The sequence below is a fragment of the Dromiciops gliroides genome, chromosome 6 (genome assembly GCF_019393635.1).
Source record: "Dromiciops gliroides isolate mDroGli1 chromosome 6, mDroGli1.pri, whole genome shotgun sequence".
NCBI lineage: Eukaryota > Metazoa > Chordata > Mammalia > Microbiotheria > Microbiotheriidae > Dromiciops > Dromiciops gliroides.
In genome coordinates this window covers 195,798,710-195,822,506 of record NC_057866.1, presented here as the reverse complement: position 1 = coordinate 195,822,506, position 23,797 = coordinate 195,798,710, and the positions used below count along the sequence as shown (strand labels likewise).

The 23,797-nt window shown below is 40.3% G+C and overlaps 1 protein-coding gene across 1 annotated transcript in view; it reads left to right on the top strand.

Annotated features, from left to right (window-relative positions):
• Positions 1–368: 368 nt before the first annotated feature.
• HPGD (15-hydroxyprostaglandin dehydrogenase) overlaps positions 369–23,797 on the top strand; it is a 48,152-nt gene continuing 24,723 nt past the window's right edge. Inside the window, exons 1-3 of the mRNA XM_043969476.1 lie at positions 369–758; positions 1,369–1,492; positions 6,382–6,488. Coding sequence (XP_043825411.1) covers positions 666–758; positions 1,369–1,492; positions 6,382–6,488 — 324 coding nt within the window. The 5' untranslated portion in view covers positions 369–665. The remainder of the gene's footprint in view (positions 759–1,368; positions 1,493–6,381; positions 6,489–23,797) is intronic.

Below are 23,797 nucleotides of genomic sequence, written 5' to 3'. Positions count from 1 at the left end.
TGCCTAGTTCTACAAGAGAAGCATTGAAAGTGGAAATCCAACAAACGCGATCCCTTCTGGGAACAAGGAAACAGCAGGAGCACCCCAAAGATCCTTTTCTAGTGAATACTCCAAGTGCCCGGGGTTCCAGTTGGCCCTCCTTTTATTGGTGACGGTTATCAAGGTACAAAATGAAAAGCCTCTAGGCAGGCAGGCACGAGCGCGCGCGCACACACACACACACACACACACACACACACACACACACTCTCATTCCTCCTCCTCCTCCCCCTCCTCCTCCCCCTCCTCCTCCTCCTCTCCCCCTCCCTCTCTTTTTCTTCCCCCTCCTCCTCTTCTTCCTCCTCCCAGTCCAGCCTTCTCCTCTGTCAACCCTGCAGACAGCTGTGCACTTAGTCAGAGGCTAGACTGGCACACACACTAGCAAAGAACAAAGCAGGAAGAGGGGAGAGAATTCGCTGAAGTTACTTAGCCGTGTCCCAGCGCGCTCTAGGGCAGGTGACACTGATGCAGATTTCTCCAGGCATGGGGTTTGACAGTTTCATCCCCGCCCACTGGCTATAGAGCATAATAAAAAGCTCTGTAAACACAGAGAAGGGGAAGAAGATCCGGAGCTTGCCCACCGAGCGCAAACTCTCTCTGCCGCCTCTGCAGGGAAGCCAGGCACCATGCACGTGAATGGCAAAGTGGCGCTGGTGACGGGGGCAGCGCAGGGCATAGGGAAAGCTTTTGCTGAAGAGCTTCTGCACAAAGGCGCCAAGGTGAGCGGATCGAGAGGGGGCGAGGGGACTGTGATGGACAAGCTCAAAGAGGGGAGGGGAGTATGATGGGAAAAAAAATAAGGGGTCCGGCGAGGAGGCCACAGGGGAAACTGAAGATTTGGGGGCGGAGGGTGAGCTGTGGAAATTGATGGTGAAGGGGTACAGAGGAAGAAGGGGATCTGGGGAAACTGGAGGTCTGAGGTAGTGGAGAGATCCGGAGAGACAAGTCATATCCTTTTTTGGTGCTCATGGACAAGTACCGCCAAATCACACTGCCTCCCCTCATTCTTTGTCACATGGTTGTCCCAGGGTACAACTGAGAATGATTCTTTTCCAAAGCATTTTGCAAATTTAAAAGCGCTACCTTAATGATACCTATGAGTCTCAGGTAGGGGTTCCCTTGCTTTTGGCTGGAAGCTATAGTGTTTAGTCAGGGTAGAGAGCTTGCGAACACCTTCCAGAACTGAACTTCGAAGTTTGTGCCCCTGACGCCTTCCCTTCTACTGTTTATCTGTTTGCCTACACACACACACACACACACACACACACACACACACACACACACACACACACACACACACCCCTCATTGGCACTCTCGGTTGTCAACAGGTAGCCCTGGTGGATCTCAATCTGGAAGCAGGTGAAAAATGTAAAGCCTCCCTGGATGAGCTGTTCGAGCCCCAAAAAACGCTGTTTCTTCAGTGTGATGTAGCAGATCAGGAACAACTGAGAGGTAAAGGGAGGCTGGGGGCTGGGGGTGCGGTGCCGAGGGGAATGAATCTGTCAACAAGAAAGGCAATCATACTCAGCCAAAACCTGGAGCCAGCTAGGTGTTAGTGAGCCAACATGTGTGCAATTCAGCAGCCTCCTGGAGTTCAGCCCACTGCTGATCACCAGAAGATAAAGTTGCTTCGGAGCCTGTCTCTCCCACCAAGGAAGTTCTGATTGATAGCTGCATCACTTTGGAAAAGCAAAGAACATGGACGCGTCCTTTTTCTTTACTTTTAGGAACTTGTTGATTAAAGAATTTTGTGCGTGAGTCTCCAAGGACTAAAATCTCAGGTGGTGCTTCTTAAACTAGAGGAATCTAAAGGGGAAAATCATACTAATTTGTCAGGGAAAACTCCAAAACACAATGCAAATTAAGGCAGGGTGCGAGTGTTGTCCGCCCCCCTCCCCTTTATATGTTAAACCATGAGTTCAAGGATCATTGTCAGTTAGGTGTAATGTGCTTTAAACCAGATGTTCTCTGGCTCTTGTTGCATTTACATCATTTGTCTTTAGCTAATTAACTGCAAACTCGGTGCTGAAAAAAAAATTTTCTCTATCGGGCTTTCCTGTTTCCGCCAGCTCAACTTAAAATATGTCAATCTACTTATGAAAAGTCAATGGCAATATTGGATTGAAATACACCAAGCAGACATGAAGGCTTGGGAGGCCTGATAATTGGTGGCAAGTAAAACAATTATAAGGCAAGAGACAGAAATGATACTGTATAAATTTGCCACCATGCAAGGGGGAGAAGAGGGAAAGCATTGAAGGGACCCCAAAGCCTATCTACACCATTCTGCCCTACTCTATTTTACAGTTAAGGAATTCAGGGTCCCAGTCATTAAGTAACTTTCTCAAGGTCACACAGGTGTTGTCAGGCTACATTTGACACAAAAAATCCATCTCTGTGTGTGTGTGATTTCCCCCCACACACACACACCTTTTTTTTTTTTGCGGGGCAATGGGGGTTAAGTGACTTGCCCAGGGTCACACAGCTAGTAAGTGTCAAGTGTCTGAGGCCGCATTTGAACTCAGGTACTCCTGAATCCAGGGCCGGTGCTTTATCCACTGTGCCACCTAGCTGCCCGTGTGTGTGGTTTTTAAGAGAGCAGAATATGTAGATTATAACTTCTCCTACTGATTAAAAACCTGTGAAACATTTTGGAAATAACTTAGACAAACCTTTAAAAATAGAATTCAACTCATCATAAGTAGCTGGGAACAAATTTTGACTATGAAAGAGACTTTATGAAGATTCTTAAGGAGATGAGATCTGGAGGTGTAACCCTTTACACATTAGGGAGTCTGTACATCACACAATGGAAAGTAAGCACTTGTAGCTTGTTATCCCAAGAAGTTTTATGGGACACAGATAGAAACTTTGAGGATAACTTACATAAACCTCCAGCAGGGGTAGCCGTGTGCATCATTACTCTTAGCTGCTGACATTTTTATGGCACTTTACAATTCAAGGGAGGTACTCCTGTAAGCATGCTTTTAGGAGGTCCTTTACCTGCTTAAAAATCATCTCACCCACTGGCCAACCCACCATTCTATCTAAGCTAAAGCATTCTGTTATCCACAAGTAGGGATATGTTTAGCAAGCTAGGACATCAGCAAGGAGTTAGTCATCTATTTAAATAATCATCCAGGGGACTAAAAGGGATGAGGTGTAGAGATAAGGTTTTGTTTTTGTTTTTTTTGGGGTGGCAATGGGGGTTAAGTGACTTGCCCATGGTCACACAGTAAGTGTCAAGTGTCTGAGGCCAGATTTGAACTCAGATACTCCTGAATCCAGGGCCAGTGCTTTATCCACTGCACCACCTAGCCACCCCTTAGAGATAAGTTTTTAATGGAGGTGAGTTAAAGGCTCAGAACCAAATGCCTCATGGAGGGGACTGGGAGGAGGCCCCACAAGAGCCCAGGACTTGGTTAAGGAAAATAGATTGTATATGGAAAAGGAGTGGAGAGATTCCAAGATGAAAGATTTGAAAAACAAACTGTATTTGTCTTATGGTAGCATCAATTATAGTTCCATAATAGGTGGTGACAGAGAAGAAAGGGTTTTTTGGGGTGCTATTTGTCATGGAAGCAGCATGGTTCCTTTTCTTTGCTGTTGTCAAAATTCTGAGCTAGGCAGGTCAGTTGTCTGACAGTATAAAAATAGATGATATTCCATTCTATTATGAAAGGAGAAAAACTTGTGATAGAAATGAAAATGTCCACATGTTAAGGGGGAAGTGATTTTAAAGAAGTCCTGGAGTTGTATTCTGCAAATACTAAGAAGTTACACAATAAGGAACTAGGGATTGGATGAAGCACCAAGAAATTAGATGAATGCATAAGTCAAAAACAACACATTCATTTTAGGCATTGCATGATGCTGGTAGGCAATCGGCATCTCTGTATACTAGCATACAGTAAGTACAGTCATCATTGTGGTTAATCCAAAACCATTTGGCCTAACTTTAGAATGCATTACATTTTGACCTGACTTTCAAATACATATACAGTCTTGAACCTTTTCCTTGTATTTTGGTTTACCTGAGGCAATATTTAAAATTAGTTTACCAGTCCCAGGGCACAGGTTTTGGGTAGGGGAGGTAGAAGAAGGCAGTTATCCTGGGTGTGGGTAAGCTACATGTAAAATGTTTGAGAGTTGATGATACATCAACCTTTTATCTCTAAGGAAAACATTTCATGGAGTCTGCTTCTCCTCCCCCCCCCACTCCCTCCTCTCTAAAATGAACATTGGAAGAGCATAATATAAGGGGCTTTGTTTTGGTTTGGGGGGGGCAATGAGGGTTAAGTGATTTGCCCAGGGTCACATAGCTAGTAAGTGTCAAGTGACTGATTTGAATTCAGGTCCTCTTGAATCCAGGGCCAGTGCTTTATCCACTGCACCACCTAGCTGCACCTTTGTTTTGTTTTTAATGCTGCTCAGGACAGTTTATAAAGTGGCTACTTCCAACTTCATTGGAACCACAGGGCTTTAAAGCCAGACTTCGGAAATTATTTAGAAAAGTAATTTTATGTTACAAAGAAAGAAAACAAAACCCAAAGTTGTGATTTGTCCAAAGTCATGTAGCTAGTCAGTAGCCAAGAATCTGGCTCTGGAATCTCCCTCTCTTCCTTTCTTTCTCTGGGATTATAGACCTATAGATCCAGAATTAGAAGGAACCTCAGAGGTATTTAATCCAACCCCTTCATCTTACAGATGAGAAAACTGAGGCCCAAGGAATGTAAATAACTCACACAAGGTCACAGAGAATAAATGTCAGAGGCAGATTCAAACTTGGGTCCTGGATTATCTAAGTTCAGTATTTTTTCAATACCATTTTCATCCTTCTAAGGGATACCTCAGTTTCCGCATCTGTAAAATGAGGAAAATAATAGTGCCTACCGCCTAGAGTCATTGCGAAATTAAAATGAGATGATATTTGCAAAGTGCTTTGCAAGCCTAAGGTACTATATAAATGATAGCTATTGCTTGTGTTAAAACGAATGTATGAATCACCTGGATTTGATGGAGGTGCCTTATTATCCAAAAGTATTTTTATGAAACCCTAGATTAATAGGAGCAAAATGTCCTTCAGCTGAACTCCAAACTGAATGCGGGTAGCTAGCTGATAAAAATCCCTACCTGGTGACTTCTTTCCTCAGGATAGTAAGTCCCTATTTTATGGGGACATCTGAGCATCCTCATCTTTGCCAGACCCTTTTTTGGAATCCTGTAATCTTATCATGATGCTTCTGTATTTCCTTCATACTTGTTATAACTGAAATTGTTAAACTGCTTTTGTTTCTGGGTTGAATTTATCACACTATTGAAACTGTTAACACTTTGTAACCCGTGGACAAAAAATACCCTTATATACCCTAAGAAAGAGGAAGTCCCTGAGCTCCCTTCTTAGGAGGGGGTCTCTGGCATGGTCATGTTATATTTCTTCTTGGGACAAAAATAAATTGGTATTATGTTTTCCTGTCTGTCTCTGATCTGGTTTATCTTGTAGGAGATATTATGTTCTCTGATCTCCCACAGAACAAAACCAGATCAGATCCATTGGTTTTCTGTAAGAAAGGGAAGGTATTAGGATTTGAATGTCAGGTGACAAGAATAATTTTATTACTCTTCAAATTGCTTTCATAAATGAGGGCAGGGAGGGCAGTGTTGGAGTTCTTTTTGGTTACCTTGTTAAAATTTATAATGGTTATATTTGTCCCCTGTAAGATTAAGGAAGGCACAAAGGTCCCAGGTTTCAATCAATAATGTATTCACTAACACCTGTTAGGAATTGTTCCTTTGTTCCTATTAGCTGCCTCTCTCTCTCTTTCCTAAATATTTCTGATAGAGATCATTGACATCAGGTAGGAGAAAGGAAACATCAACTCTTAAGTTGACATAATCAAATTCTAGCATAGAAAACTGTCTGAGAATACCTGCTCTGACTTTGTTTACTAATATAGGTAGATATTATCAGAATGTCAATTTGAATGTGGCAGTTTTCCACCTGAATTACACAATAATTTTTTGGTTAATGTCATTCTTGATAAAGTGTTTTTTCAGCTGATAGTTAATAACATAATTACATAGTAATAGGTTCATGTTGTTCTAACCTAAGTTACAGGACCCTTGTAATTAATTCCTTGCTGATGTAGGAAGTTGTTGGAAAGCAGAAGCAGGCTAATGGTTATATTCTTCCTTTTTCTAGACTCTAGTATGTTGTGACAGAACCTGGAAAATAGCTTTTGCCAAAGTAATATAGGTCTGAAAATGTGTTTAACAACTATGTGTTTGGCATACAAGATAAGAAAATAGCTGAAATATATTCTTTTCCCCCTTATAATTAGATACATTTCGAAAAGTAGTTCAACATTTTGGAAGATTGGATATTTTGGTCAATAATGCTGGAGTGAATAATGAAAAACACTGGGAAAAAACTGTGCAGATTAATTTGGTAAGTATTATAAGAGTCTTCTACTTATCTCTCCAGTATGTTTAGCAAACTCTGTGGGGGAAGGGATGTGTTTGGTCTATTTTCTGCAAGAGCTTTCATTCAAATGAACACAAGAACTATGAATACAATATGTCTAGGAGGAAAAAAAGGAGGAAGTTACAGAATGCTAGAGAGAGGTATTTCTCTTTGAAAAACAGGAAGGCATTCTGGGCACTGAACAAGAGAGAAGACTGTCTTAAAATACCAAAAGGAAATATATATATATACACATATATATATATGTATATGTATGTATGTGCATATATATATATATATTTTTAAAGGTCATTTCACAGTAGGAAGCACAATTAAGCTGAAATTAGATGTTGGGATTTTGATATGAAGGTACTTTGTTATGAGTTATGCTTTTCCAATATGATTCTGTTACTCCCATTATGTAAATAAATTCTCCTTGGATTTGGAGTAAGAGTATCTGGGTTGAATTCTGACTCTGCCAGTTAATACCTTTGATCCTTTGAATAGGTAGGTTACTTAATCATTCTTGGCCTCATTTTCTTTACCTGTAAAAATGAGCGTATCTGACCAGATGACTTCAAAGTTTCCTTCCTCTCTAGATCAGTAAAGTATTATGATCCTTGAAGTTGTTCTCTTGACTTTTTATAGTTTTGCATGCCTATCATTTATAAATAGACTTATCAAAGGATATGAGATATTTCTGAAGTTGTGCCCAGACCTATGCTATGGAAGATATTATACTGCCTTGCTTTGGGCCACACCTTCTTGGGTGTGGTCACAGAGTTTGGCTAGAGACCCTCCCCCTGCTCCTGAGGCATTGCCTAGCTTAGCCAGCTCTAGAATGATGTCAATGAGGCCAGGTAAACAACACTGATTCATATAGAGACAAGTGAGCTTCAAACAGAAGAAAACTTCTTCTGTGTTCATTATTCTCTCTTTTGCCATCTGTCAGAATGGAAACCGGGTGAAAGAGTTTAGGTTAGGGGCAGCTAGGTGGCACAGTGGATAAAGCACCAGCCCTGGATTCAGGAGGACCTGAGTTCAGATCTAGCTCAAAAACTTGACTCTTACTAGCTGTGTGACCCTGAGCAAGTCACTTAGCCCTCATTGCCCCCCTCCCAAAAGAGTTTAGGTTAATCATCAGAATCAAGATACCACTGGATACTGTCCATGGACAAAGGGTCCATCCTTTCTTATCCCTATGAGAGATAAAGCTCAACACTGGATCATAAGAGGTTTTTTGTATTCCTTTTATTAACCCTTACTGTTTGGACTCCAGAGCTGCCACTTTTTCTGAGAATGTCACTGAGTGTTAAAATCAGTCATTCCTTTATTAAGAAACCAGATAGGGGTAAATGGAATGTATGACACCTGTAATTTCCCCTCTTTGTTTATGAAGGAATCCACAAACAAGCTCTGGCTCTGTAGTTCTCTTTTGGCATATAATCTTCCCCTCTCAATTAGCCCATTATAAACCCTACAAATGTAGTCTTGAAACACAAATCTCCCAAGCCCAGTTTTGAGTGATTCTCCTAAGTTTATATCCTTTGTCTATTTAATGCAATTACAAATCCTATAAGCCTTAAACCTTCTGGTCAGAGTTCAGCATTAGTTTTTGAACTCTGGCCCTGTGTTTATGCATCATAAAGAAATCTAGGTTTCACTTCCTAGTTCTCTAAATGTTGATAGTGTTGACTGGCCTCAATACCTATCAATGGACACGCTATGGGTGTTTCTATAACAGTTGATACCCAAGAATGATCTGGGCCCATCAAAAGATTTTTTTGTAAATTCTGTATTTAGTCTAATGGGTTTTTTTTTTTTAAAGGGTTTATTTAACTGGTACATATGGGCAGGATCAAAAGGTATTTAAGCTTCATACAGGGATTAGAGACAGGGATCTGTCATTTCATTGTTATGAAGAAATGCTATCTTAAAATGCTGGTCTTTACCTTATCCACAATTTATAGTCTTAGTATTGTCTAGAGCATTGAGAGGTTAAATGACTTGCCTAGTGTCACACAGTCCAGCATGTGTCTGAGGGAGGACCTGACCCAAATCTTTCTGGTTTTGAGGTCACCTCTCTATTTATTACACCATGCTGCCTCCAATTTAAGCTTTTTTTTTTTAATTTTAAACTTTTTATTTTTAGTGAGGCAATTGGGGTTAAGTGACTTGCCCAGGGTCACACAGCCAGTAAGTGTTAAGTGTCTGAGGTCGATTTTGAACTCAGGTACTCCTGACTCCAGGACCACTGTTCTATCCACTGCACCACCTAGCTGCCCCTTTTTTAATTTTTTTTTTCCATTTAAGCTTAACGGAGTGATACATTATGATTTTGTTAGGCTAATCACTCAAAGCTGGTATTGACAATAAGTAATTCTCATAATTTGCTGGGTGTATGTCATTATTAGAGACTTCAGCCAGTTGATGAATTTAGATAAACAATCCCTTTTAAAGAAGGAATAAGAATATTTCAAACTCCAAATATATGAGAGATTTGGTACTTCAGAGAAACTTCCATTACACTAAAGAATATGGTTTTACTTTCATCTTGTCTCTTATGGTTTAGGTTTTTAGTTTACTCTTTCTCTCATCTGTTTTCCCTAACTATGGCACCAAAGAACAGTTGGTTCAATGAGAAGTACAAACAGTTGGTACTGGGGAAGAACAGTCTAGCACAGGGCTTTGTACATTTATAGGCATTTAGGAGTATTTGAATGAAATGGTGCCTGTGCCTCAAAATGCTTTCCTTCTCAAAGATAACAGAAATATTTTAACTGGGCAAAGCTTTTTTTTTTTTTTGATTCCTAGTAGAAAATGAGAAGGGGAGAAAAGGTTTAAATTGGAACTACCCCTGGGGCAGCGGTAGGCAACATACTGAGCAGCTTCATCTTATAACATAAGTGAAAGATTCCTTATGCTTTCTGCTGAGTAAATTTTAATAGAGGAGATAGTGAAAAAATACAATGACATTTAAGAAGAGAGGGAATGGAAAAGTGAACATGGGAAGCCAATACAACCTTGATCCCAATTAGGATGTGCCACAACTCCAAATTAGCAGGAATCACATCATTTCTCAGAACCCTATTGGATTTTGATAATTTGGGTGGCTCTATTTTTATTTTCCTGACCTCCAACCAATGAATGATATCTTTTAGATTAAAAAAAAAAAACAAACCAAAACCAAAAACCAATCCCCCAAACAAGGGCCACTGCATAACATGGATGAGATTTCTGGACTGAACATTTTAGGCAAATATGTATATAACTAATAGTTCTACCCAGGACCAACCAGATCAAATAACTCATTTCTTTTTCTCCTTTCTGTTCTCAGAACCAACAAACCACCTGTATTTTTGCTTGGTTTGGTTTTTACCCCACAGAGTTGTGGAGATGACCACATAAGATAAGGGCAGAGAGTGATTTAAGGTGCTATAGAACAGGGCTTCTTAAACTTTTTCCACTCATGACCCCTTTTTGTCAGAGAAACTTTTACACAACCCCGAGGATATAGCTATATAAAATAGGTATACATAACCTGTTATAGTTATACTGTTGCCAAATTTTTCATGACCCCCACATTCAGTTACACGACCACATATGGGGTCAAGACCCACAGTTTAAGAAGCTTTGCTTTAGAAGAATCAGGCACTATTATCATGGCTTCTTCCCCCAAGCCCCCTCCCCATTATTAAAATCTAGTTTTAGGATTCCTCATTCACAGTAAGGCATAAATGGTAGATTCCATCTTAAAAGTATGGTTCTCTCCTAAGGATGTTGGTATTTTAACTGGGCTCAAAGCCTTAAGCTAGAAGGAAGAGAAGCTCTAGCATCAGAATTTTAGGCACTCACCAGCACCTGTGGAAACCCCTTAGAAGATGATGGCCTAGTTTCTTTGTTCTTCAAGCTACCCTGGTTCTTGCTTAGCTAAGTTAAAATGGTAGCGTATGGGCCAGAATGAATATGGAATGAAGAGAAATAGGTTCTAGTTCCAGTCTTGCCCTTAACTAGCTAGGGGACCTTGGGCAAGTCATTGAACCTCAAAAACAATCACAGAATGGAAACACTGGAAGGGATTCCAACAGCACTCATGCTATATAGCGTATGATTTCTTCTACAACACAACTAAGTGGTGGTGATGGTTGTTGATCAATCAACATATCTGACTCTTTACAACCCCATATAGGGTTTTCTTGGCAAAGAGACCAGAGTGGTTTGCCATTTCCTTCTCCAGCTTGCTTTACAGATGAGGAAACTGAAGCAAACAGAGTTCAGTAATTTTCCCAGGGTGCAACAAATACTGAGAATCTGAGGCCGAATTTGAATTCAGGTCTTGCTGACTCTAGGCCCAGTGCTCTAGCCAATGAGCTGCCTCCTGATAAGTGGTTGTACAATCTCTGTTTGAACACTTTTTTGTTTGTTTGTTTTAGTTTGGGTTTTGTTTTTTTTGGTGGGGCAATGAGGGTTAAGTGACTTGCCCAGGGTCACACAGCTAGTAAGTGTCAAGTGTCTGAGGTCAGATTTGAACTCAGGTCCTCCCAAATACAGGATCGGTGCTTTATCCACTGCGTCACCTAGCTGCCTCTGTTTGAACATTTTCAATCAAAGACAACACTAGCTCCTGGAGCAGTCCATTTTGCTTCTTGATAGCCCTCATTGTTAGGAAGCTTTTCTTGGCACCAAATCTAAAACCTCTCTGACCCTCGGTTTCCTCCTCTGTGAAATGAAAGGACTGGACTATATGACCTCTAAGATCTCTTCAAATTCTAATCTCCTGTAAGTACCTCTGTCAACCATGAGCAGAGAAGCTAGCAGGAAGTCTTAGAAAGTGTGTTGCTAAATATGCAGTTCTTTCCTGGACACCTTCTTTTAATTTTGTAGTAAACTTTAAGACTGTAACAAGTGCCAGGATATGGTGGTGACTAAAACAATAAAGCAATTAATGCCTGTTCTGTGTGGGTCTGGTTTTGCTTGTTTTGCCTATGTAATTATTTCTACGGTCAAGGTAAAACAGATTTTTTTTCACCAACCATAAAAACATGTCGTGTTTTCCCACATAGCATGAACAAATTACATAAACACCAGATGCTTAGTCTAGTAGACCACTGTGAATAAAGAGATTCAGGTGTACCTTTTTCACAAATGGAGTCCCTTTATACTGTAGGGCTTAGAAAACTAGGCTTAATATTAGTTCACAGAATCCTTGTGTGTAATCTCTCCCCTGATAAAGAGCACAGAAAGCTTTGTGATTTGCTATTGCCCAAAGCACATTTGTTGCCTGGTGGCCAACCTGCTGGTGATGAGTATCTCTGATGCTTGGCCAAGAGTCTGTCACCGGCTCTGTTCTTAGATTCTTTCCAACTTATTGGGGCTTGTCAGAGCTTGAGATTCACTCGTATAGCCTTGAAGAACTCAGGGTCATCACTAAGGTGAGGCACCAGAAGAACACCTCACCTCACTTGGTGGGGGAGGCTCAAAAACAGGACTGGAGCATGACTGATACTTTCATCTGACATTCCCCTCACTCCCCTCCCAGTGTTCTCATGAGCAGTCATTCACTGTATTGGGCTCTTTCCTCTCCCATCCTCTTTCCCTGGGTGTTGCCTGCTTCACTTGGTTGGATGGTCTAGGTGGGAGGGCTGAAAAGCATTTTCTACTCAAACTGAACTCACTGGCAGTTCATAGAGAATTATCTAAAGCAGTTGGTGGCCCTCAATTTCTAAATCTTCTGTGAGGGAGTAGCCAGGGAACAGCTGTGACCACAGAGACAGTCATGCTGCCAGCCAAGAGGAATAAGAAGTGGGGAGTTACACAGAGGAATAGTGCATCTAGCATAGTTGGCCATTCCAGCATAAAATAGTTCGTTACTGATAAGGAGGGCACCTACACGCATTTATGTGGCACAGTGAATGGAGTGCTGGGGAGGCCTAGAGTCAGGAAGACTCATCTTTCTGAATTAAAATCTGGCCTCAGACACTTACTAGTTAGTTGGGTGGCCCTGGGCAAGTAATTTAACCCTGTTTACCTCAGTTTCCTCATCTGTAAAATGAGCTGGAGAAGGAAATAGATTTGACTGAACAACAATAAAGAAGGAACCAGAGACCACTACTTTTAAGTAGTGGTAGCCAGCAGTATGCTGGGTCCTAAAAATCAAAGGAGATTCTTTATGTGGTTAACTTTCACTCTTAGCTGAAAGATTTACAAAGGTGTAGATGGAAATTAGATCATGATTTTCTGATTCTAATAAACTACCCACTCATTTTTTTGCTTGTTTGTTTGTTTTCCCTTGCTCAACATGAGATATTTCTCATGGGACTGAAAGCCTTCTATCCAGATTTCTTCTGCTTCTGTACTGAACTTATTCCCGATTCGAGTATTAAGTCATTTAAAGAAGCTGGTGGCCCTTGGTTTTAAATCACTCTGAGCCTGAAATGACAGAGTAGCAAGGCAAGAGCAGGGATAGAAGGGACAGTCATGCTGCCAGCTCAGCACTCTGTGGGAACTGTGCAAATGGGTTTCCATGGTCTTAAAGTGCTTCTTCATGGTGACACTGCAGCTCTTGGGAAGGGACTTTCCTCTACCCCCTTCCATAAGCTAGCAGAGGGAAGTTCAATGAAGATTACTGACAGTGATCCCTTTGGCAATATTTCTTTTCTCCCACAGAATAGAGAATTGGGTTTCCTTAGCCCATCTGGCTAAGCACACTGATGGTGTAAGATGTATGAGTGATGATGCCTCCAAGATGAATGAAGAACCAAATGCATTTATTTCTTGGTCAGTTAAATCTAGCCAATTCCATTTAAAAAATGTAGCCAAGTGAGCGTGGTAGGTCTGTACTTCTAAATTCTTGGATTCATTTTCTTTCCCTACTCTTACTACCTTAAAAAAATGACAGCATTGGAAATTCCAGCAGTCATAAAAGCCAGGAAAATATATTGCAAGGATTAACATTGAAAATGTAGAAGTCAGAATATCATTAACTACAGATGGTATGATAGTGTGTGTCTAGAAAATCCAAGTGCCTTAACCAAAAAGATGATGGTAGCTATGACTGGGGACAAGTCAAGTTAGAGGATTTGAGATTTACCCTTTGGACTCATTCTTCAATCACCTACAAAAGTGATTAACAGTGTAGGGAGTTTAGAAATCCACTTCTTAGTTGACATGGTCAAGAGCTCTGGTGGAAATTGCATGTTCTAAAAAATTTCATTGAGGGCAACAACTCAAGGCAGAATTGACTGGTAGCCAGAGCTGACCCAGGTGTAAATCCCACCTTTGCCAAAGAGTGGCAAGTCACTCAATTATTCCTCCCACCCTTCACAATTCTCTTAAAACTATAACCTGCAAAGCAGGAGTTGATTAATTGTAATAGAGTTTCTTCAGTGATGATTACCTGTAACAATAAAATCACAGGTCAGGACCAAATGATAACAATGACTTTGATTAGAAGGACCAGATCTTAAAGTTCTGTTCATGTTTAAAGCCTTATTATATGGGGCAGCTAGGTGGCGTAGTGGATAGAGAACTGGCACTGGATTCAGGAGGACCTGAGTTCAAATTTGACCACAGACACATGACACTGACTAGCTGTGTGACCGTAGGAAAGTCACTTAATCCTCATTGCCCTGCCCCCCCCAAAAAAAGCCTTATTTACTATGACACTGTTTTTATTTTAGTCTTTTTCTTTTTAATTTATTCTAATAAATATTTCCTGGTTACATCTAAAAAGCTTTTTTAACTTTCATCTTTTAAAATTTTGAGCTCCAAATTCAATCCTAACCTTCCAATCACCCCCCACCCATTGAGAAGGTTAGAAATATATCAGTTATACATGTGAAGTCATGCAAATAGTGAGACTGTTAATTTAAATTTTAAGATAGGCAAATGACTCTTTTGAAAATTTACCCATCTTCCTATGCTGTCTGACTATAAAACTTAAAATTTTCCTGCATAAAAAGCTAACAATTTGGCAGCATTGACTTGGATTTCTGATTCTTTTAAAACAGGGGATTCTTAACCTAGAATCTATAAACTTGTTTTAAAATTTTTGGACAACTATTTAATTTTTTTTGTATCGATGTATTTTGTTTTTACATTATAAACAACTACAGACTGCCTCTCCTCATCCCTTACTCTACTGAAAAAGAGAAAAAGAAAAATGAATTTCTGGAAACAAATATACATAGACAAGGAAAACAAATTCCCTTAATGGGTGTATGGAAAAATATCTCATTCTGAACCTTAATAACGCCATGTCTCTATAACTGGTTTCCTTTGTAATTCTATGCGTTTTCCTTTATAGATCATACCGAGAAAGGGGTCATAGGCTTTATCAGATTGCCAAAGGATTCTATGACACCAAACAGGTTCAAAAACCATCCCTTCCCACAGAGATTAGGAAAAACCCTGTGTATTTCGTTATTTTTTATTTATTTATTTTTTTTAGTGAGGCATTTGGGGTTAAGTGACTTGCCCAGGGTCACACAGCTAGTGTTAAGTGTCCGAGGCCAGATTTGAACTCAGGTCCTCCTGACTCCAGGGCCGGTGCTCTATCCAATGCGCCACCTAGCTGCCCCATATTTCGTTATTCTTAATACTTTTTTTTTTCAAATGCAAAAGTAAATAGGATTCTTCAGGCCCTTTCAGGAATAAGGTTTTATAAAGATAACAGCTTTCTCCTGAGCCACCTAAAATGAAGAGGATTTGAGTGAGGTTCACCAAGTAGAAGCACTGCTATCCAAAGAACCATAGGATTGTAGGAAGCCAGTCCCAGCCCCAGCCACATTTAAGATCTCTGATGCAATTCTTTGGAGGCTTCTCAGTTAATATCCACAGGTGCTTTTTAGATAGTTTAGTAACACAGAGGTTCATGGTGGTTAGTTACTAGATAAAATAACATGTTCATGCCCTCCAAAACTGTCAGGAGCTACAGTGACATGAGAACAGGAAATAGAAAACAGGGTTGAGATGATTACAGAGACTGATTAGGGTCTCAAATGCCCCTCTGTCCAGCAAAGAAGGCATGGTGGCTTAAAAAAATAATAATACTTGGTTGAATAAACACCTGCTCCCTGCAGGAAAGAACCTCAATAGGTTATCTGTAAATAGGAAACTCTGTAATAGCAAAGGGGATTTTCTGTATCTCCACTGGCCTCTGCCAACTGCCCTTCTCCTTCCTCACTAAAGCAAAGTTTTCCTTTATTTTTCTTAGGACCCTGCTGCTCTAGGCAACCTTGGCCAGACTGTACATAGGAATGAAAGCATTTGTTTAGTTTTGTGTAAAGGGAACAGGATGTGACCTTTCTTAGTCATAGATAACTTGAAAAGTTTGTTCAGTCCGTTCTTCCTTAGGACCACCAATAAGTACAGACCTCTGAGAGTCTGACGCCCATTCTCTTTTTCACTTGCTTCTTGCTATGACTGGAATGGAGGACTCTGGACTTGTGGGTATTATTTATAATAATTTGTTTTTTGAACTTCCTCCTCCTTCTGTCTTGTTTCATTTTGTAGTGGTATACAGGAACGTTGTGTTGTGCCATGTTGTTCTTGTTGTTGCTCCTGTTCCTGTTCTTGTTCTTGTTGTAGCGTTTCAGTCACGTGCAACTCTTTGTGACTCCATTTGGGGTTTTATTGGCAAAGACACCAGAGTGGTTTGCCATTTCCTCCTCCAGCTCTACCGTGCTAGTAATGCCCATCTGCGACTATACTCTCTTGGAGGGAAGAAGTTCTCTCAGATACACAGTTATGCACAGCACCAGCAGAAGTTAATACTGTACTATATTTAAATAGCTCTGAATCCTGATGATGTGGCAGATCCACAGCCATGATTCCTTCCTTCAGTCTACACACAGACTGTGCAGTCCTTTTATATTGTTGTTCTACATTTATGCTGTTAAGCTCAGCATGAATGATGAATGGCACCTAAACTTTTTATGGTGCAAAGGGCTCAGTAGTTAAAAAACAAAACAAAACAAAAACAAGCCTGCCTATTGGCTCTGTTCTGCCACACCTAGATCAGCTGTTTTACACCCCACCTCCTCCAGTTCAAATAGAGTAGGTTTTACTTGATTTATGTCAGGGCTAAACACCTGCCCCTTTACCAGAATCTCTTCAGGAGTAATCCCAGCAGAGGATATATAGACAACTTTACAGGGTTATAAAGTTTAGAGGCAGAGGGAATGATGATGATGTTAGTAACAACAACAATAATATTAATAGTGTTCCAAGGTATGAAAAGGTTTATGTAATTTCTCATTTGATCCTTATTTGAGTTAGGTACTAATATCCCAGTTTTACAAATGAGGAAACTGAGGCTTAGAAGTTAGGTGACTTGCGCAGGGTCATGGAGCTCATAAGTGTCTGAGGCAGCATTTGAACTCAGGTCCTCCTGAAGCCAAATGCAGTGCTCTATTCACTATACCATTTAATTGTTTCATGTTTCCTCTGGGAACCCCAGAGAACATCTAATACTCTCCCAAAACAATCATTCTATAGATATGGAAATCAGGACTGGGGATCCCCCAGGAGCTCCAGAATTAAATATGCTTCCTAGTGACTCTTTAAAATCCAAAGGGTCTCTCTCTCCTTCGTCCAATTCTTTTGGGGCTAGGCCTTGTGTCCCATGTCAGCCTCATGAAGGAAATGCTTCTTCAATTCAACCAGTATGCTAAGTCTCCTGGTGTCCAACATGATGCTCTTTTTTTTTTTCTTTTGGTGAGACAATTGGGGTTAAGTGACTTGCCCAGAGTCACACAGCTAGTAAGTGTCAAGTGTCTGAGGCTGGATTTGAATTCAGGTCCTCCTGAATCCAGGGCCAGTGCTCTATCTACTGCGCCACCTAGCTGCCCCAACATGATGCTCTCTTGATACCAGGAGGCAGTGAGGCATAGTGAAAGACTGGCTCTTCAGACAGAGGACCTGGGTTCAAATTCTCTCTGGTAGGACCTATGTGACTTTGGGGAAGGGCATTTAACTTCTCTGGACCTCAGTCTCCTCATCATTAAAATTGGGAGCTCAAACTAGATGGTCTCAAAGTCCCTTCCTGCTCTGATCCTATGATTGTTCCATAGCTGTAAGTAAATAATAAATTAAATTGGTCGAAGATGAGCCAGAAACTAGAATGATTCTGAGAATCCCATTAAGTGCGATGGGTCAGGAACTGATCTGGGAGAATTATAATCTACATATTGGGAAGATACTCAGCCAAATTAATCAGACACATAATTCAGGGCCACAAATATGAGTTGAATACAGCCGGCCCTCTCTTAGTTACTTAAAGTCAGATATTGGCATCTGGACTTAATTTTTAATATTGATAAAATGATTGTGAAAAGAATAAAAGAAAAAGACTAGACTTGTGGTTTCATTGGTATAGGGAATGCTGAGTGAGAAAACTCCTTCTATCAATGCAATCCACACCACAATGATTCAAAATCTTAGGAAAATGCTCAGAGCAGCCACCAAACTCAAATAGAAATGAATCCCCCAGGACATAATTTGACTTGAAAAAACACAAATTAATGCTATGTTGTATTGCCTTTTTATGTTGTATTTTTTTAAAACATTTTCGAATTACATTTTTTTTTTGATGGGGAAATGAGGGTTAAGTGACTTGCCCAGGGTCACACGGCTAGAAAGTGTCAAGTATCTGAGGCCATATCAGAATTAAGGTCCTCTTGAATCCAGGGCCGGTGCTTTATGCACTGCACCACCTAGCTGCCCCTCCAATTACATTTTAATCTTCTTGAGTTAGAAACTTCTAACTTAGAGAGGTTAAATGACTTGTAAGGGTTTGAATCTAGTTCTTTATCTACTCTTGCCATGCTATATCTGAAATGATCATGAGAAAGTATTTTTTTCATCTCCTCAAAAAGATAAAAAGGAACTTTTAGGGTATCTAATTCAGCCCAACATAGCAGCTAGGTGACCTCAGTCCTGGAATTGAGAAGACTTCTCTTCCTGAGTTCAAATCCAGCCTCATACCCTTACTAGCTGAGTGACCCAGGGAAAGTCACTTACACCTGTTTACCTCAGTTTCCTCATCTGTAAAATGAACCAGAAAAGGAAATGTTAAACCACTCCAGAATCGTTGCCAAGAAAGCCCCTAATGGGGTCATGAAGAGTCAGACAATAATAAATTCAGCCCAATAATTTTACATATAAGAAAATTAAATATGTCAGAACTGATTCTTTTTTTTTTTTTAGCAAGGCAATTGGGGTTAAGTGATTTGCCCAGGGTCACACAGCTAGTAAGTGTTAAGTGTCTGAGGCCAGATTTGAACTCAGGTCCTTCCTGACTCCAGGGCCAGTGCTCTGTCCATTGTACCACCTAGCTGCCCCTCAGACCTGATTCTTGAACTCTCCTTTTTTTTTTTTTTTTTTTTTTTTTTTGGTGAGGCAATTGGGGTTAAGTGACTTGCCCAGGGTCACATAGCTAGTAAGTGTCAAGTGTCTGAGGCTGGATTTGAACTCAGGGACTCCTGAATCCAGGGCCAGTGCTCTATCCACTGTGCCACCTAGCTGCCCCTTGAACTCTCCTTTTTGACGCCCAGTTCAGTGTTCTGTTTCAACCTGTCATCACGTTAATAAACCAAAGCAGCAGTCAGCTCCATCCCTGTATGAAAATTTGAGTAAAGAGTCAACAGGAATTCTTTTCTATCTGCTACACTAAATTCAAAGTGCAAACATGAAATTGTTGCTAGTAAGGACTTACAAGGAAAGAAATTACTAAGAGCCAGCCTGAGATACCTACACCTACCCAATTAGAAAGACAGTTTGATATAGTAACCAGAGAAGTGGAGAACCAGCCCAAGTAGGTAATGGAGTAGGCCAGATCAAGTGTCTGTTGGCAAGCCATCAGCACTGGATTGGGTGCGTGAGTGACCCCTGTACTTCCAGCCTGGGCAAGATAGGGTGACCTGAGCCATAATTATGAAATATATCTATTGCACACATGGGATAATTGTTCCCCATAGGAAGGACAATGAGAGAAATAGAGGCTTCATAATAGAAAGTTTCATTGAGATCTGGGCCAGGTCTTTCTATCTTTCTATCTATCTGGCTCAGGCTAGAAGTGCAGGAGCCACTGAGGGTTCCAATGCATGGCTGAACAACACTCCATTTCTAAGATGAGCTGGTTGTCTTCTCCTTAGGCAGTCTTGTGGTCTTCTTCTCTTAGGAACTCACCATACCTGTGCCTGATCAGCTTTAGCCATATTTCAGCTTAGAACTCCAAAGCTCAAGTATCCATTAGCCTTCCAGTAGGAGAGACTATGGGTCTGTGCCACCATGACCCAATTTAAAAACAAAACCCTTTTGGCCTCAGTTTCCTCATCTCTAAAATGAACATGTTGGAGTCAATGACCTTTAAGATTTCTTCTAGCTCTAAATGTAGGACTCTGTAAAATCACATGCCTCTTTGTCCCTTTGTCCACCAAATAGTTGCTTTACCCCAAGTGTGCCACCCAACAAAGGAAATTGATCAACAAATAGCTCATTGATAATGCACTTTTCAATTTCACCAAGCATCTTTCTCACAATCGTGTAAGGTAGGTGGGTACAACAAGCATTGTCCCCATTACACAGATGAGAAAACACAATCATGCCTCTTGACTTCAGCTGGTGAGTGGTAGTACCAGTACTGAAACCCAAATCTCTTTTACTACCCCTTCATTTTTTCCCTTTTTATTTCCTCCATTGTACCATGCTACAAAAAAGCTACATAAGCTCTCCTGAATGTCACCAGTATAGTCTAAATGCCTTCCATGAAGATACAATAGCATTTCCTGTGTATATAGTCCAAGGAACTATCAGGAGCCTGTGTGAGGTCAAGGTGACCCACCAACTTATAGGGCAGCTCCAGGCAAAAAGTGTACCATGCAGAGGGATGCTATGAACTATAATGAGAAGTTAAGCATGGAAAACAAGAAAGGGAAAAAGGAAGCAGGGGAAGATACATGTCTGAATAAAAGCATTTTCAAGAACTGAGAAGATAAGAAAAGGCAAGAAAGTTGGGAAATAAGGTCATACAGTTTGTGTGATATAAAAGAAAATATGTTGGTAAATATTTATTGTGCTTATAAAGGATGACCCAAAGGGGAAGATGGAGATAAGTAAAAGGACAAATTGGGAGATTATAGTGGTGGATAAACTATTGTGGATAAGAAAAAAGAGGTAAGAGTGTGTTGGAGTCTGCTTGTACCAACTCAGGAGAGCAATTGTGAAATTTTCAGTGTGAACTTTTACACCTCTTGGAAATCAGTAAACTTTACAAAGCTCAATTTATTATTTTGTTGAGATGGATGGAATAGATGGAAATGGATGGAGAAAAAGTGACTAATGCACATAATTCTTAAATGTGTCATTCATAATCCCTAACCCCTAGCCTTCTGTTAAATATTTAACAGCACATCCCTTTGGAGAGGTGAAGGTTTTCAAGTTGAAAAGAAAATCTATGGGGGCAGCTAGGTGGCACGGTGGTCCTGGATTCAGAAGGATCTGAGTTCAAATTTGGCCTAAGACACTTGACACTAGTGGTGTGACCCTGGGCAAGTCATTTAACACTCATTGCCCCACCCCCAAAAAATCTAATTCAAATAGAGATAGCTAAGGGTGGGCTTTAGAGGAAGATAGATTTTAGCTCACTGTAGGAGAAGAAAATTCTTTTTTTTCTTTTTATTCTGAACTTAAACACCACCACCCCTAAAGAATATTTTCATAAACTCTAAAAAGAAACTTCTCAACCTTTAGAATTAAAAAAAAAATTAATTGAAATAAATAGTCTCAAGATAATATTGGGGGGGGGCTGCTAGGTGGTGCAGTGGATAAAGCACTGGCCCTGGATTCAGGAGGACCTGAGTTCAAATCCGACCTCAGACACTTGACACTAGCTGTGTGACTTTGGGCAAGTCACTTAACCCTCATTGCCCCACAAACAAAAAAACAAAACAAAACAAAAAAAGATAATATTTGGGACTCTGTGCTAGATGTTTTCAAGCAGAGGTTAACCACCTATTAGCATATTGGAAGGAGATGCCTAGTTTAGGCAGTATGTCAGAGAGAATGGCGTCTGAGGTTTCTTCTAAGACTGAAATGTTAGGCATTCTATGGAGAGTATTCATTTATCTTATGACATATATTGCAGAATTGCTCACCCCAGGCAGAACAATGAGAGGAAGAGAGAGATTATAATAGAAAGTTTAATAGATTAAAAAGTGGCTCCAGGAAATATCTTAAACCAAATTTTAATGCTCTGCATGTAAGGCTTTTCAAACTTATTCATGTCTAAAATAGTCTGCATGACTCCAAAATATAGGGCTAGATGAAGAAGAAGATGAAACTTAGAAGAGGTTAAGTGACTTAGTCACGGTCACATAGTATCATCAGAGGCAGGCCCCTCTGACTCCAAGACCAAAATTCTATTAAATTCACTAGAGAGGGTTCCAGTTAGTCAAATTAAACCAAATGTTCATTTTGAAATGACTTTGAAATGTCTTTGCTTAGGCAGCTGGCTGGTGCAGTAGATAGAGTGCCAGGTCTGGGGTTAGAAAGACGGGAGTTCAAATTTGGCCTGAGACATTTACTAGCTGTGTGAGTCTGGGCAAGTCATTTAACCCTGTTTGCCTCAGGTTCCTCATCTCCAGAATGCGCCAGAGAAGAAAATAGCAAGCTACTGCAGTTTTTTTGCCAAGAAAACTCCAAATGGAGTCATGAAGAAAGACTTAAAAGAGTTGGACACAACCTTGTTGTTTGAACAACAACAACAAAAGGATTCTTATGGGGCAGAGGCAGCATGAAATGGTAGATGGAAAGACCTTGATCCTGAAGCCAGAAAGACTTGGGTTCAAGTCCCACCTCTGACACATCCTGAATATATATGTGTGTGCCCATGTGTATTGAAAATATGGAAACTGTAAACCAAGATGTTAATCCATGAGAAGAAGCAAAGTGCTAATACATATGATACCTAGATGTTGTTTGGGCATGCAAGAGACTTGGGCAGAAACTGACAGAATATAATAGACTTTGGTAATTCTATCCTTCCATATTTTTTTTTCTTTCCTCTTATATAAACAATTAAGTTGTGTGTTTTGGCTTAGGGTAGTGGGGAGAGGGAAGGGCCCTCTGGGTTTGTTCATTTACCCTACAGTCAGCTTAATGTCAAATTGACATATGGCTCAAATGAATAGGATTGTAATTTAATTTTGTGTTGCAAAACTACTACTGTGCAAGATAAGCCTCTCTGAGTGTTTGTTTGGGAAACCCAAAGAGGTTTTCAAACATGGGTTATATCAGATAGGAAAGCAAGTACTCACCTCTTCAGACTCATTAAAGTACAGTTCCCTCTTCATTCAGTCCTTGAAAGCCAGATAAATGTAAGTAGGAATCATGAAACCTCAGACAAGTTTTTGTCCTCTAAAACCGAGTCACAGGTGTGAGGAAGCCCCAAACAGAGAGGGGAAAGAATGACATTTCAGGCATAATTTTACTTCACAAATTGTTTCTGGCTTTAGAGAAATCTCAAATTCAAGGCATGGATCAGAAAAAGTACAGGGGGGGGGGGCGGCGGCTAGATAGCACAGTGGATAAAAAGCACCAGCCCTGGATTCAGGAGTACCTGAGTTCAAATCCGGCCTCAGACACTTGACACTTACTAGCTGTGTGATTCTGGGCAAGTCACTTAACCCCCATTGCCCCACAAAAAAAAAAAAAAAAAGAAAGAAAAGAAAAAAAAGAAAAAGTACAGTGACCTGAAGATGAGCAAATGAATGAGTGGGTGGTTCTTGGTTAGTAGATAAGGAACATAAAAATAATGGAACATTAGGAGTAGTCAGGAGGTGTAAGTATAATGATATCGGAATATGGGTGCAGAATGTTAAGAGGCAACAATGAAATTTATGTAAAAAAAACATATGAGGCCATTTGATAATTCTTGGTCTGTGGGCTTTCTAGGTGATTCTCAAACTAAGCCTGACTTAAAATCCATTGCAGTAACTGGTCTATTCCCTGGTAAGGTTAAATAAAATTCAATCGTATTTCCAGGGAAAACAAGTATTTTAGGTGATATTTTATAGAGAAACAACATAGGACAGGAGAGTGCTAGATTTGGGGTCAGAGGTCCTGAGTTCAACTCTCAGGACTGCCACCATGTAACCTTGGCCAAGCCACTTACCCTCTTTGTTTTAGTTTTCTCTTCTGCAAAATAAGTGCCAAACTGAATGATGAAAATAATTAATAGCTAGCTAGCATTTATATGGTATTTGGGGGCTTCCAAATACTTTATAAATGATATT